Source organism: Misgurnus anguillicaudatus, chromosome 24 (assembly GCF_027580225.2).
Source record: "Misgurnus anguillicaudatus chromosome 24, ASM2758022v2, whole genome shotgun sequence".
In the NCBI taxonomy this organism is placed as follows: domain Eukaryota; kingdom Metazoa; phylum Chordata; class Actinopteri; order Cypriniformes; family Cobitidae; genus Misgurnus; species Misgurnus anguillicaudatus.
The window spans coordinates 30,625,877-30,642,628 of record NC_073360.2 but is presented as its reverse complement, the minus strand read 5'-3'; the positions used below and the strand labels follow the sequence as shown (position 1 = coordinate 30,642,628).

Sequence of the window (16,752 nt, the reverse complement as noted above, 5' to 3'; positions counted from 1 at the left end):
TTCAGCACTCGATCAAATATTCAGTTGTGGAAGATGTATTCTGTGTAAAATCTGTTGCTGTGTGCATTGCGAGCGAGGCGACGGCCCCTAAGGAGTGTTCAGTATATAAAATAAAGTGAACGGTCTCTGCAATATTTATTATGCATGAGCATAAATGTTACAAAACTGGTCGCTGTGGAGACTGCTGTGCTCACTTCAATGTCCGTGTGGGTACCGCATTCCCACAAGACACAGACAGCATTAAAGAGGACAAGAAATGACTTAAAGATGGGCACGGCACTGTATCGTCCTAGATGAAGTCCATTAGGAAGGCCAGATCCTACGTGTTGGCATCGTCCCGTAGTGCCGTTAAAGCTCATTAAAGACTCAATAATGGCTGAAGGTGATGAGATGAAAAGGCGGGCCGTGTCTGGCTTCTGTGTATTTTGAAGTCAGCAGTATATACGTCATCTGGTTTCATCTCAGCCTCCCTCATTTCACTCCTCTTTTCCGTCAGGTTTTTTTAAGCTGTCAGGATGAGGAGAGATATGTGTGGGGGATCCCTGCTGGCATTTCTTCAACAGAGCTAGTGAACGTCTTCAGAGGAGAACCTCCGGATCAGGCAAGACAAAGCAGGGCGGTGAAACTCAACAGGTAAGCCGAATCTTTATCACGCTCAAAGACGCCTTCTCTTTTTTCCACACGGCTTGTATATTTTTCCGTTTTTTCCTTTGGCTTTAAGAAGATGGGTAAGAGGGAAAATAAAGAGTGTTGAAAGAAGACCGTCTCTCCGTTGTCAGTTCTAAGTTGATTTTTGAGTCAAGGGGGATGGATGGTGAGAAAGACAGAGAAGTATTTCTGTCTGAAAGCTGATATGCTGAGTTGAAACATAAAACAAAGTACGTTTTAACAGAAGCAAGAAGTAGGTGAATCCATCAGAGGTCTTAAGATGGGCCTTTTTCTATGCAACTGTTTAATCCTTTTACTGTCAGTGTATTTCTGGCGAACGTTTCACAGACAGTAAGGAATAATGCTGCATGAATTTCTTTTTTTTTTTGCAAAGACTAGGGACATTTTCAGAATATCACTTTGACATTTCCTAAAACTTTGTATTGTATCATATTTTCACAACTTAAGAGTAGTGCTGTCAAACGATTAATCACGATTAATCGCATGTAAAAGTGTGTGTTTGCGTATTATATGTGTGTACACTCTAAAAAATACTTTGCTGCCTTAAAATATTTTGTTAAATCAACTAGGATTTACAAGTCATTTCAACTTAATATTATTTATCTTTACTAGAAATGAGTTGTTATAACTACAGGTGAGTTGTTATAACTTATAAAATTAAGTTCACTTTTCTCAACTATATTTTATAAGTTGTGACATCTCATCTCTGTTAACATGACTTGTAAATCTGAGTTGATTTAACAAAATTTTTTAAGGCAGCAAAGTATTTTTTTTTACAGTGTACTATGCATAATTATTATGTATATATAAAAACACACACATACATGTATAAATTTAAGAAAAATGTTATTTATGTATCCATTTTTTATTTATATAATAAAATATATATAAAATATATATATATATATATATACACATGTAAATGTTTTTTGAAATGCATACATGAATGTGTGTTTATTTATATATACATAATAATTAGACACAGGACACACACACATATATTATGCAAAAATAAACTTATATTTTGTATGCGATTAATCGCAATTAATCGTTTGACAGCCCTACTTCAGATGTTAAAGTTCTAAGTTGAGTTCATCAAAAAAAGTTAATTGTCATGATTTCCTCTATCTTTGTTTAGCTAAAAGCAAAGGAAGGCATTTGTAATCAAGCAAGAACCAGGAGCACCATTGACTTCCATAGTAGGAAAAGAAAATACTATGGAAGTCTATGGTGCTTGCAAACTGTTACGTACATTTTTTCTTTTCATTTGTTATTGTTATAACATTAGAATGGGTAAAGAAATGATGACAGAATTTTCATTTTTTGGGTGAACTGTAACTGTGCTTTGCCAGCCCAGGTTGTGCTGGTTTTGAAGCAGATATCTGTCACTTTAACATTTCCTAAAACTTTGTATTGTATCATATATACATTATCATATAATGATGTAAATTTTAACAATTTTCACAACTTAAAAGTAGCGCTGTCAAAAGATTAATCGCGATTAATCACATGCAAAATAAAAGTGTGTTTGCATATTTTATTTGTGTGTACTATGTATAATTGTTATGTATATATAAAAACACACACATACATGTATACATTTTTAAAAAATTATTTATGTATCCATTTTCTATTTATATAATACAATATATATATATATATTACACACAGGCTACACACACATATATTATGCAAAAATAAACTTTTATTTTGTATGCGATTAATCACGATTAATCGTTTGACAGTCCTAAGATGTTAAAATTCTAAGTTGAGTTCAACAAAAAATGTAAATTGTCATCATTTCCTCTGTCTTTGTTTAGCTAAAAGCAAAGGAAGGCATTTGTAATCTAGCAAGAACCAGGAGCACTTCCATGGTAGAAAAAGGTCAATGGTGCTTGCAAACTGTTAGGTACACATTTTTTTCATTTGTTATTGTTATAACATTAGGGTGGCTAAATAAATGATGACAGAATTTTCATTTTTTTTGGTGAACTGTAACTGTGCTTTCCCATCCCAGGTTGTACTGGTTTTGAAGTAGATATTTGGTTTTACATAAACATGCATGTCCCAGTTAGAAAGCACACCTCATTTTTGCAAGTTTTGCCATTTCATGCTGTTATTACATCCAATAGGTCCAAAATTGAGAGTGCAGGGTTATTTGATGATGCAACATGAAAAAAGGACATTGAAATGTGGTCACTGGCTGTAGTATCTCCTCAGTCCACCCTTCATGTACCTGCAGAAACCTTTTTTTATGTATGCATGAATTTTGAATAAATGTAGGCACGTTCAAAGGCACTGGGAGGCATGCAAGGAGATATATAAGATGTAAAGAAATTGCAGAACAAGCATCGGTTGTCACAGGGTGAAATGATATCCGTGACAGTGTGCACGAATCATATTGACATTTCGGTGTATCCATCTTGTATGCGAGCAGATTACAGTGCTGCTCAATCTAGTGCGGGTGCATATAATTCATAGACATGCGACATCAACGCTGCATTTATGTGGTGGACAAAAAGCACATTTGACTTAAAGGTGCACCAGGCAATGTTTGGGTTTCGCTGGTTGATAAATCTCTCTCTCTCTCTCTCTCTCTCTCTCTCTCTCTCTCTGTTTCAATTTATGTTCTTCATTTTATGTGAGTTTCATAGTGACAGCCATACAGAAGTAACTATGTATTTTGGTAAATTAATAAAAAAAAAATGAGCACAATATAAATCCCAAAAATTAGAGGTTCTACAAGTGCCCACTTTTTAGAGGGCTATTAAAATGATGAATTGGGTCTCTTCGGTTTACGACATATCCAGATAGTTTTGTTTGCAGTTCATTTCCTTTGTTATGTTGATTTTGACCCTGCAGACCGAACAATTTGTACCATTCATGCAAAACTTAGTTTAAACTAAACTTAGACACTGTTCAACCTGCATACTTTTTTTGCCGTTTACAAAACAGGTAACATTTTTATGCGGTTTGGCTGTTCGTTTACACGACAGCAGTATTTTGGGGTTCAAGTTTTTGAAATACACCTTGTCTTCTCTGTGTAAACTACAAAACCACAAATCTGTGATAACAGTGGCGTTGTGTAAGTGTTAAGTCGAGCTGCATGCACGAGTATAACTAAAACTACAAGGCTTTGTTATGTCTTTCTTTGTTCAGTCAAAAAGAAATTAAGTTTTTTGGGAAAATGGACTGTTTAACTCTTTCCCCGCCATTGCTGAGGTATCTCGTCAATTAAGAGAAAACATTTCCCTGCTAATGACGTCTACCTGTCGTTAATCTATAATTCTGCTATTATCCACTAGGTATCGCTCTTACCAAACTTCTAAAAAACTGAAGCATCAGCTAATTCTACGACATTGTAAACGCCGTGTATGTTTTGATCTTCATTCTGAATCTGATCTGTAACAAAAGTCCTTTACAAAAATATAATTATTTCCGCTTTTTGCTTATTTTTTATTTTTGGAGAAACCTACTCATATTTGAGAAGTTATAAAAAGAGAAATCTTTTTCTGTTTTGTTTGTTTAACTCCTTCCCCGCCATTGACAAGATTACTCGTCAATTAAGAGAAACGCATACTGCTATTATTCACCAGGTGGCGCACTTCTGCAGCTTACACAACCTGGAAGTAGCGCCTCACATGAAAGAGAAAGAACTCTGTGTATGTTTTAAAGATCGCTCTGCATCTGATCTCTATCAAAAGTCCTTCATAAAAATTGAATTATCTCAGCTTTTTGCTCAAAATTTGGTGTTTTTAAGAAACCTACCCATATTTGAGAGGTGATAAAAAGAGAACTAATGAAGGTGGTATGAAACGTTTTTTTTTTTTTTTGAAAGCAGAGGGTCTGTTCTTTCATTTGCTATATTGTTTGTATATATATTTAAAGAAGAACATTTTCTGGAAGGCATTAAACTTTTGTGAAAATCATGAAAAATGCTGGCTGGCAACTTTTTTGAAAAATGCTGGCGGGGAAAGAGTTAAAAGCAGAGGGTTTGTTCTTATATTTGATATATGTGTATGTTTATATATTTGTGGAAGAAAATTTTAGGCATTTTGTGAAACTTTGTGAAAATCACAAAAAATGCTGGCAGGCAACTTAAAAAAAAGGGTGGCGGGGAATGAGTTAAAATTGCAGTTTCAACACAGCTCTAAACAATCCCAACCAAGGCATAAGAGTCTTTTCCAGCAAAACGTTTGCAAAACAACATTTCAATAAGAAAAAAAAAGTACTTTTAAACAACAACAACTCATCATGCACTAGCCATGTGACCTTACGTAATCATGTCAAAAGGTCACGCGTACATATGTGAAACACACATTTGCGGACCTTTTTAAAAGTTAAATTAACACAAAGACATTAATAAGTATCATTCCACGTACAACGACGTGGAACAGTCCTCTTTCTCCATACTTACACTGGTGCGGTAGTTTCGCATACGACGCTGGTGCGTCGCATGGTTAGTGCAAGACGAGAAGTTGTGGTTTAAAAATTATTTTTTTATTTTATTTTTTGCCGAAAATCTCGCTTCACTAGATAAGACACTTACGCCTTGGTTGGGATTGTTTGGAGCCCTTTAAAGCTGCGTTGAAACTGCAATTTTAAACTGCATTGAAACTGTTGAGGTCCAATAAATGCTATTATATTGAGAAAAATCCTGGAATGTTTTTCTTAAAAAAAAAACGATGTCTTTCTTTGTTCAGTCGAGAAGAAATTAACACCTTGAACGACATGGGGTGAGTAAATTATGATTAAATTAAATTATTTTTATGAAAGAGAAATATTTCTTTAAGATACTGAGTTTATTAATGCTTCTCCAACAATTTTCCAAGTTCACTCGTAGAAATAAACCTACCTCATAGCCCATCTAAACAAAACCGCTTGATGCTTTTGCCATCTTGATTGTTCAAATGTATCGCTCTGTTAAAGTATGCGAAGACGCGCAGGCTTGTATGTTTCTTTACAAAGTAACATCGCCGTCTACTGGCCTGGCAAGCATATTGCAAGCAATAATATGTTTTCGCTGATCTGTGTAGTTGCCGGGGCTTTGAACCAGATTTTTTTCCCAATTGGTTTGTTCCGAACAGAAACAGTATTTTAACGTTTTCATGTTTTTGGTTCAACCCTAAATTTGACGTTCCTGAACCAGTTAGAACAAAAAAAAGGTCCCGAACCGGTTAATTATGTTACTTAAACACGCGCACACACAAAGACGGAGGACGAATTCCAAACGGCACTTCGGAAAGAAGATGCAGTATAAACAGTCACTCCATAAAAAGTGAAAATTATGTTGTTTTTCAATGCTTTATACATTAAATGTATTTTAATGGACTACAGTATGAGACACAGTAGCGCAACGCTCTCTCAAGTTAATACATTAAGAGTTCTGATCTTTGAAGGGCATAGGGATAATCACGTTTGATTGGAGTTGGACCGGACACATTCAACTGCATGTGCATGTACAGAAAATTGCTCCCTTTAGCGCCTTTTTGCGGTTAAATTGTTTAAAATCACTTACGTGTTAACATTTGCAAGCCTTTCAAACACGTGCAAATGATCAACTTTCACCCTATTTATCTGTTACACCAATTAGTATTAAAAAAACAAACATCTTGAGATACTTGGTATATTTACCTCTTATGATTGAGCATTAGAGACTTGGGCTTGAGTATAGGGTACTTGCTGGTGGCTAGCTTTGCACAGAAATCTTGTCAAAGAACCAAAAAATAACAGTATTAACCAGTTACCATAATTTTAAATAAACAATTCTGTTCCGGAACTTATATTTTTTGAAAGTTTCTGGTTTTGTTTCTGTTCCTTGCAAAACATCAACATTTTCTGGTTTTCGTTCCGTGAACCGGTTCAAAGCCTTGGTAAACACAATTTTTTTTGACTGGGTTGTCATGTGTACGTGAAGAAAAAACTGTTCAGTTTTGTACCACATAGTTGTTGTGTAAACGTAGCCTAAAATAGTTAAGCTAGCATTCAAAACATATGCCGGCGACCAGAGCTGATCTTTAAAGCATGGGAAAGATAAATAGCTGCTTTCACATCAAACCCAGATTGTATGTTTGCTCTCCGTCTGTTGAGATAAATATAACAGCAATATTGCGATAGGATAGTTTGACAAGACACAAAAACACAAGCAAAACAAACCGAGGGAAAAGGCTAATTAATTTCCCTTTCCTGTGCAAGTTGATATGTTCTCGGCAATTAAGGATGTTGTTTGTCTTTGGGGGCTTGAAGGCAACGGGGAGGTTAGACAGGCTTGAAGAACATCTCATTAAAGACCTGGACGGAAAGCGCTGAGTCATTCAAAAGGATCTCTAAACTCCAGACACATCGCGCGTCTTCCCGACAGAGCACCAAAACACACTCTCGGATGATACGCATCAGAAGAAAAGAGAAGTGAGGTTCATTTACCCAACCAGCAAAGTGACTTGCAAAGCACTGAATTCAGAACAAAAGACGTGGGTCTGTTTTTTGATTATACTGTCACACACTTGAGAAGCATTAGAATAAGGAAATGGTTTTCGAGCACAAAGAAAGATAAAGGGATATACTTACAGAATGTCTAAATACGGGACGCGCACGCCTCCGACTAAAAGCCCTCCATCCGTTCAATCGCGTTCGCAGTTTGGCGACTGGGACTGTTTGTGGGCACAGAGAATAATTGACTGCGAGTTAATTCCTATCAAAGCCCATTGGACTGCAACTAATGGACTGAGGGAGATGCCTCAAGAAGCCAGTGCTTTCAATTTCTTTTGTTTATTTAGATGGGAAAATGTTTAGTTTTTAATTAAGTAAATCACTATTATTTGTTCCACTGTGGTTGGTAATTTGAAGAGATTGCAACCTGACTCCGAACGCAAGCGCAATTGGCTTTGAGAGAGCGAGACGGGGTGTACTGAGGCAGACAAAAATGCAGCATTATGTCCGTGAACCCTGAGATAGCTTCTGTCATGAAGTATAGAAATGCTCCCTGGGCTTTACTTTGAAGTGTTCGCTCTGAAAACGTGAACTTATTCAGAGAAAGTGCTTCAAAGTAGGAAAAATATCAAGAGGAGCTATTGTAGTGTCCTAGACCTTCTTACAGTAAGTGTTTGTGTGTGTGTGTCTTTGCATATGTATCTTTCTTTTCTTTTTTGTACAGATTTTTGCTGGCCTTTGAGATGGGATGCTTGCCTTCAATGATCCTCTTTCTACTTTTACATTTCAAAGGTACAGTTTTAAACACTCAAATACAGAATCTTCTATATATAAATGAGCATTTATGCAAAGATACTTCATTTAAATAGTGTAATGAAACATTGTTATAGCAATAGCAGTGTCTGTAGCTTAGCCGGTAACAACAGTTTCCACACATTAGTAAAGTTTTCAGTATCATATAAATGAATACATTTTCTTCTGTCAGAGAGCATATTTGTACAAAAATATGAATGCAAAAAGGGTTTAGCATCTCATAAATGCCAGATTTAAATGGATTGTAATTGTATAATGACCATATTTTACAATTTGGCAGCAATACGCCTTATTTAGGCTTCCGCCATGTTGATTTCAAAACGAGGCTGTGAGGGATGGACATCCAGAGCGTGCGCTTTAAACCTTTTGTTTTGTACCGGGATGCTGGTCATTCAGCCATCAAAACGCAGAAAATATATAATTTAACAAATTTCTAAGGTTTCAAAGAACCTTAGAAGTCATGGACTGTTAAAATGAGAAGGGACATGTGACATAGGGCTGGGTATTGGCAAGGGCCTCACGATACGATACATGGTGCGCTATACAATGTGTCACGGTACGGTATGATTTGGTCGAGGGGCAACCTTCCAATCTCTCTAATGAAGCCAATACGGAAGTGACTTAAACTGCAATTCATCGACTGGCCGCTTGAGGCAGGCTCTAAAAGGGAGTCAATTTCCATAGACTCCCTTGTTAAGAATGCCCAACTTTACAGTAGAAAATAATGTTTACAGCCTGGTACAAAATGTTTTTTTTTGGTCTATATAGCTAATTTTGCCCTTCATGACAACTGTGAGGGGGGTGAATTTTTTTGTAACTCATCCGCTTAGATTATATTAAGCCTTAAACTTCTGCATAATTAAGGGCGTGGCCGCTTGAGTGTCGGTTGAACAGCCACTGCTGTCACTAGACTCGCCCTAGGCGGGCGTGGTTTCACCTCAGCTTCACCCATGTCCTGCCTTTTTACCCATTTTTGGTTTTCCGCGAGTGATTCGCGGTGACGGGAGGCCAAGATGGCGACGGCAGGCAACGCCTACTTTAAGCTTCAAAAACGATCTTCACAAACCAATGGGTGACGTCACGGACACTACGTCCATATTTTTTAATGGTCTATGGATGTGGTGCATATTGCGGTACATTGCAATACTTTTTCTTTTTTATCAAAAATGTAAAAAAAAATGACACACATTATTTTAAATATACTCAGGTACTTAATTACTTATGTATCTACTTATTATTGAATCGACACCGAAACAAATAATCAAACCGAATTGTGAAATTCCTAACAATACCAAGCCCTAATTTGTACACAACTTTGGGGGTTTATATTGGGTTTTTATCTCTAACAATACTTGCACAACGAACTATCACGTAAATAGCTTGTTATCAAGTCAGTTTCACGTTATTAAGTCAATGTTCATAACGGAGAAAATACATGGGATATACTCTTATGATATATACAAAATGGAGATGTATACTTAGTTGTTGTCATAAAACATACTGTAGTATTGTTGCACTATACTGTATTGGTGTTTTAAAGAAACAGGGTTCCAAAGGGTCCTTGAAATCTTTGAAAGTTTGTGAATCAGTGGAAAATAATTCAAGGCCCTGGGAAGTTGTTGAAAATATACATACATAGATACAGGTAATTGAAAGTGCTTGAATCTATTTTATGAAAGAAGTTTTCTGGAAAAAAAATCCATATTATTCCCTGTGTAGCGTAGGATAATATCATAAAAATTCTAGACTTTTTAAGCACCTGTGTTAAACTGTTCACTTTAAATGCTTATATCTTCTGTATGTGAATGTTGATTCATACCAAAATGCTTTTTTGCATAGTTGTATTTGACACATGAAAACGTCTTGGGTTACGTATGTAACTGTTGTTCCCTGAGAAGGGAACGAGACGCTGAGTCTCCCTTGCCATACTACCTGCGTCCCTGTAATCTTTGGCAATATTTCAGATAGCGATAAACTTCCTGGCTCCCGCGTAACCCTGTCTTTGTCGTTAAGCCTCACCACTGGTTGAATTTGATATACACATTTAAACGCACTTACCCCTGGAGGCGTCCCCAAAGTGTCATCGCAGTGACGCAGCGCGAGTTCCCTTGGGAGGGAACTGTAAAAATGTATCTAAAAAGGTAACACGATGTAACCTTAGGGTGTTTTCATATATACACTGTTTAGGTCGGCCCAAATGACGTGTCGCTCCGAGTACGGTTCGTTTGGGTCAGTGTGAACACAACAGCCGCACTCGGGTGCGCACTAAATGGCTGCTCCGAGACCGCTCTAAACAGGTGGTCTCGGAGCGGCTGTCGCCGAACTCTGGGGCGACCCACCTGTGGTGTGAACACTGCCGGACCTCGGGGCGAACCAAATACAGGAAGTTCTCCACATGTTTGAGCCACTGGGCTTCCGTCGTGACGTGAGCCGGGTGTTATATCGTGGGTTAACAACAAACAAGCCAATCCTGGTCCGTTGAAGAGATTCGCTGTCTCCTTTACGTTTGAGCTGATGATTTTATAAATGCATAGCTGTCCTCCACACACAAATAGTGACATTACGGGCTTTTTAGCAAACGGCTCCATGAAAAAAGGCTTTAATAGAACAGCTACGCAATTTCGCGTTAAAGCAAAGAACTTCGCAAAGACGTGCATCGTTTATCTCCACATCTTGATAGCTGCGCTCTCCCTGTCAGGCTGGTTGTCGTGGAAACGTGGGGGTGGTCATGAGACGGTAAGAGCTGTCAGAGACCAATGACAGCGCTGACCGTTGTCACATGGTGTACGGTGCGGCATTTCGAGTACAGTAAAAAAAATATATGTGAACACGGACCGCACTAACTGAAAAATGATACAATGTATTTTGATGCGCTCCGAGGCCGCACCACGTTGCGCACCAACATATGTGAAAACACCCTTACTCTCACTTGAAATGTGTCCACACATTTAGTCCTTGAATTTGGGTGTCCTTATTAAAGGACCTGGAAAGTCCTTGAAAGGTCCTTACATTTGAAGTTAACTAAGGTGTAGGAACCCTGAAGAAAAGTAAACATGCTTACAACATAAGAAATGAGCGATTAGCCAACATGCTAATTTCCAAACAGATATTATGTACACAATGCGCTACTCTCATCTCAAATTTGGTCATATGTCCCTTTTCCCATTTTAACAATCCACATTTTCTGAGGATTTTTTTTTGTCCTGTGGAACTTTGTAAAACTGTCTTTTCTGTGTTTTGATAACTCAATGACCAGCATCCTGATACAAAACAATAGGTTTAAAGTGCACGCTCTGGACGTCCATTCCTCACAGCCTCGGTTTGGTATCACCATGGTGGCGAACTGAAAAAGTATTGGTACTGTGGTTCTTTCCTGTCACACTCTTTTTCTTTGAGTACCATATAAAAACTTTACCTTCTTCCACCATCACAGTTACCAATGCCCCATCACAGCATTTTTTTTATATCTGTTTAAATGACTCATTCAGAATTATGTTACCGTATATATCAAAGTACCATAGAATTTTCATCTTACACTGCACTATCAGAAAAAAAGGTATAAGAAGAGAAGGTACAACTTTTGTACCTTTTCAAAAAGTATTAGCACCTTGTTAAAAAGTACCGTCCTTTGTACCTTTATTTCTGAGAGTGTGCCAATGTATCATACAGCAACACAATACTCATTTATAGAGATTTTACCATGTAAGAGATATAATGCTTCTACAGTATATACCTGTAAAATGTTTTATCTGCCATTTTGTGCCACATTATGGATATAGATATAGCTATATAGCTGATTGGTTTCACAAGTTCAATGTATCAGCTTTTACAGTTACATGCCTTAAACGCTCTCCACCAGCACTTTGTGCTAGAAAAAGCTGGATATGAATAGAAAGAATAGAAACCAGAGCAATTTACTCTAATGATTGCATGTTGCATTTTTCCATTCTGTTCCACGTAGACTAGGACTCATGGGGTTTGGCCCTCATATGCCCGACTGTGTAAAAGATGTGTTTAGTGAACCACCACTGGTCTGGGTGCATTTGACATAGTGCCAGACCTTTCTCCTGTTCATCATCTTGCTGTGAGAATTTAAGTCATAATAATTGTCCAGAGGAACCGTTGTGGTAACTTTTGAGTCTTTTGTGTTTGATAAATGTGTAGCTGCCTCTTGTGCACAGGCGCGATCCGTTGGGTGCTCTTGGGCTCAAGCACCCACCAAAATGGCCAACCATCTACGAAAAAACGCCAGATATGCTTAATTATGCAAAAACTAATTTTGTTTTAAGAATCTTCACATGGTTTGTTCAGTAACAAATTGATATTAACCTGTAACACTCATTAAAAAAGCTTTTTAAGTAATCTTAAACATTGTGTGAGGAACAGACTAAGGTTAATCTTTCCACTCCACTGCAGTTTTCAAATCTCAATTTTTAAGGCTTTTTAAGAGTCACATGCCATTTTTCATTTTTGCCATCCGTGATTTTTTTTTTTGTTAAGAAACCACGCATGTGCATTTTAATTCATGACAAGCATGTGATGTGCTGTTCTGTTATTGCCTGTGAATGATCTCAGCTTCAGCACGGAGAGTGACGAGCTCCCTGATCTCTGCTTTAGTCCAGTTTGCAGACATTTCTCATTGTGAATGTTGATCTGCGTTTAATTCTGTGTCAAAGAGCTGAACCATAAGTTCTGGTTGCGATGACACGCGCTTTCTGTTTACACAGAATGCTTTCCGTGAACGTTACGACAATGTTACTAGGGCCACTTTACGTGAACAATCCCAGAACATTTACGGGACGTGTTTATGTTTACACAGATGCCCCTCAGCACAGATGCTGATTTTACGGACATTTTCTTGGACCAGTACTGTATATACACTCACCTAAATTAATTTCTCATTAATGCAATTATTTAATCAACCAATCACATGGCAGTTGCTTCAATGCATTTATGGGTGTGGTCATGGTCAAGACAATCTCCTGAATTCCAAACTGAATGTCAGAATGGGAAAGAAAGGTGATTTAAGCAATTTTGAGCGTGGCATGGTTGTTGGTGCCAGACGGGCCGGTCCGAGTATTTCACAGTTTGCTCAGTTACTGGGATTTTCATTCACAACCATTTCTAGGGTTTACAAAGAATAGTGTGAAAAGGGAAAAACATCCGGTATGAGGCAGTCATGTGGGCGAAAATGCCTTGTTGATGCTAGAGGTCAGAGGAGAATGGGCCGACTGATTCAAGCTGATAAAAGAGCAACTTTGACTGAAATAACCACCCGTTACAACCAAGGTATGCAGCAAAGCATTTGTGAAGCTACAACACGCATAACCTTGAGGCGGATGGGCCACAACAGCAGAAGACCCCACCAGGTACCACTCGTCTCCAGTACAAATAGGTCAAAGAGGCTACAATTTGCACAAGCTCATTAAAATTGGACAGTTAAAGACTGAAAAAATGTTGCTTGGTCTGATAAGTCTCGATTTCTGTTGAGATATTCAGATGGTAGAGTCAGAATTTGGCATAACAGAATAAGAACATGGATCCATCATTCCTTGTTACCACTGTGCAGGCTGGAGGGGATGGTGTAATGGTGTGGGGGATGTTTTCTTGGCACAATTTAGGCCCCTTAGTGCCATTTGGGCATCGTTTAAATGCCACGGCCTACCTGAGCATTGTTTCTGACCATGTCCATCCCTTTATGACCACCATGTACCATCAACTGCAAGATGCTATCCTATCAATATGGGCCAACATTTCTAAAGAATGCTTTGAGCACCTTGTTGAATCAATGCCATGTAGAATTAAAGCAGTTCTGAAGGCGAAAGGGGGTCACAGTAATAGTATGGTGTTCCTAATGATCATTTAGATGAGTGTATATGTGTGCCTCTGATTGGACCAATTAATGTCAAAAATATTTCATTGTTTGAGCCAAAACCTTGAGACACTTTCTGTATAACACAAATAAACATCTCTCAGCTAGGAATAGGACTCTATTGTCAATCTGAAATGCATTCCTTATCAAACCACGCGAATAAGAGCAAATGTTATTTTCTCTGGTAGTGACTTCCATTCTGTGAAACTTTCAGAGCTCTCTTTTGATCCTAACAATGGTTGCGATTAAAATCTCAGAGAGTGGTGTTTATTCAGACTACAAAAGGAAAAAAATAATGCAGTGTTTTACGTCACATTAGCGCTGATACTTTCTGTTAGGGAGCTGTAGTTTAGCAACGTCTGCTATAGACTGAAAGTCAGATTCTGCCATGCAGCGTAATCCCGTGTCATTATTTTTGTTCAAATAAGACGTCAAAGCGCCACATCAGGAGTCGGAATCAGAGCAGAGCGAGTTTGACATGTTTTTCCCCTCCTATCTCTTTCTCTCAGGCATCTGAAGGGGTGCGAGCACTCGTGTACGACCGACTGCAACATTTAAATGTGCCATGCTGATTATCCCGTCGCCGCGTTACGTATTCATTTATGTAAACATTATGCTAATATGTTTTTCGACTTATCACTCGCGTCCGATCGTGCCTTTCGAGTTTGACGTGAGGTGACTGATGTAGTCCTGATGTGAAGTCGGGTGCGGGCGAGTGCGCCCAGATGTGTTGGATATTTGTCATTGAGTCCAAAGAGGGGCCTGGGTTTGAAAAGGCCCGCCGGTGCTCTTGGGAGCGGCCTTTCAAGAAAATGTGTCTTAAAATAACTGACCCTTTTGTGTGTGCTACATTTGGTTTTTCATACTGAAGGGTCCCCGAGTAATTATAGTTGTAAGAGGTCTTTGAAGGCCGTCAGAAGTCAGAAGCAGATCAGAGGAACCTGATAAAAGTCCGGCTCTGCATCCAAACCAAATACTTCTAGGACTTGGCGGGAAGTATGAGTGGCTGCTACCTGCTGTGTATGACTTTAAAGAAACCGCTCGACCGAAAATTCTGTTATTTTTATTTAAGCTCATATGACTCATTGACACAAAATGCATTTATGTGTCATACAAAATGCTCAAAAAATAGCTGTCACCCTTTTAAAACGTTCACCTTTGCTCCTAAAGAGTTCATATTAGTACCTCAAAGGTACATATTGCTACCAAATGTATACATATCTGTGCCTAAATGGTACATACTGTATTAAAACCTATTTGAATACAGCGTGGGATCCTTTGTTAACCTTTTTTTTCCTGACAGTATGCAATGACACTTCATAGTTACAAATCTGTAAAAAAAGGAGACATTAAAGCATTTTTTGGTGAACTGTTCCTTTAAGTTTCAAAGCGCAATTGAATATCACATTCTTTTAAATTAGCCAGTTTCCACTATTGCATTCCCGATGTTACCCAGCGGGGTCATCATAGAGTCGTGTCAGCGCTATGTCCCATTAAATCACATTTATGACAGGTACAAGCCCACCCATTCCAAAGAATTATCAGCAGATGAGTGTGACACAAATCATAATGGCACAGGCGAACTGCTGGGAAGGAGGCGTCTTTTCTCAGCCCCTGTATTATTCTTCTGGAGTGGATGTTAGGTGAAGGTGTATTGACAGCTCGGAAAACAACGAGGGCATTTGAGATCCCTCTATACCTTTATTTTCCTGCTCGGCTTCTCACTGAGGAGAGATTTAATTCTCTGTAATTACTTTATTGACTCATTTGTGGAGCGGAATTGGCTCCAATCTGTCGTCAATAAAACATAGACGGAGATGAGGAACGGCACAGCAATGCTTAAGCACAAACATCGTAGTGGGAGGCAAATTCCCTCTACGGGGAGATTTTCGTGGTAATTCACCAGCCATATGTGACAATTTTACATCTATTGCCGTTACTTTGTAAGGGGTACTCGACATTATTTCGCTTATGTAAACGTATTTGTAATTGTAATAACCACTGGTTAGTGTGAATATTATGCAGAAGCTGCTTTAGTGGGTTTTTGCTACTTTTATTGGATGTGTTCTAAATGGCATACACAAAAAACAAAAACAAAAAAATCATTTAAAACATGTCCCAAGTTGTCACTGGGCAGTTCCCCCTTAAATAAAAGATTTAATATGTACCATTTAGGTGCAGATATGTATGCATTTGGTATCAATATGTATATCTGAGGTACTAAAATTAACGGTTTATGTGCGAATGTGCACGTTTTGTGACTTTTTTGACACTGTAGTACTCATACAACAAAAAAATACTGCTGTATCTCCAGTTATATGTAGCCTATATACTGTAGTGCACATGGTGCAAAGTGTTAAATGCCCTCTCATTTGTAAGTCACTTTGGATAAAAGCGTGTCCTAAATAAACAAATTCTGTAAATAATAAATTATGCAGATTCTCTTAAAGGATTAAACTTTAGAAATTAGATGGAAATGATTGAGAATATAAAGGAACATATTTCGATTACAAGCCAGATTTGATCTCATGTTGCCCCACATAAGCACCACGGTTCACCCCAGAATGTCTGTGTTAACCACTGAGTTTCGATTGAGCTTATTGGCGCTCTTGATTTTGCCAAGTGGTTGATGTCCTCAGAGCAACATTATATTGGACAACATTTCAATCAACCAATCAGATTTCAGAAATAAGTACAGTTTGCTAAGCTTACAACCAGGATTAGCTGCTTCTAGACATTTGTTTTTCCCTCTGATTTTAGGGTTGAGTTATAGTTAGGGTTGGGGTTTGGGGTGGGTTTAGGTTTTATTTACAAAAATTTTGTCCTTGGGTCAACGCAATATGTTGCCCTGAGAACATCTCTCACTTGGCAGAATGAGGTCGAGCAGAGTTTATTAAAGGAATAGTTCACCTAAATATAACAAATTCTCTCATACTATACTTTATTTCACCCCTTGCCATCCCAGATGT

General features: G+C 38.1%; 1 protein-coding gene across 6 annotated transcripts in view; it reads left to right on the top strand.

Annotated features, from left to right (window-relative positions):
* The first annotated feature begins 280 nt into the window (after window positions 1–280).
* Window positions 281–16,752, top strand: part of nphs1 (NPHS1 adhesion molecule, nephrin) — a 134,639-nt gene continuing 118,167 nt past the window's right edge. For 2 of the 6 annotated variants that reach the window (XM_055197108.2, XM_055197107.2), the window contains exons 1-4: window positions 284–633; window positions 2,490–2,578; window positions 5,373–5,405; window positions 7,823–7,890. In XM_055197108.2, the coding sequence (XP_055053083.2) occupies window positions 2,541–2,578; window positions 5,373–5,405; window positions 7,823–7,890 (139 nt within the window). In that variant the 5' untranslated portion in view covers window positions 284–633; window positions 2,490–2,540. Of the gene's footprint in view, window positions 634–2,489; window positions 2,579–5,372; window positions 5,406–7,822; window positions 7,891–16,752 lie in introns of all 6 variants that reach the window. The other 4 variants (XM_055197109.2, XM_055197110.2, XM_055197111.2 and 1 more) reach the window with 4 other exon arrangements.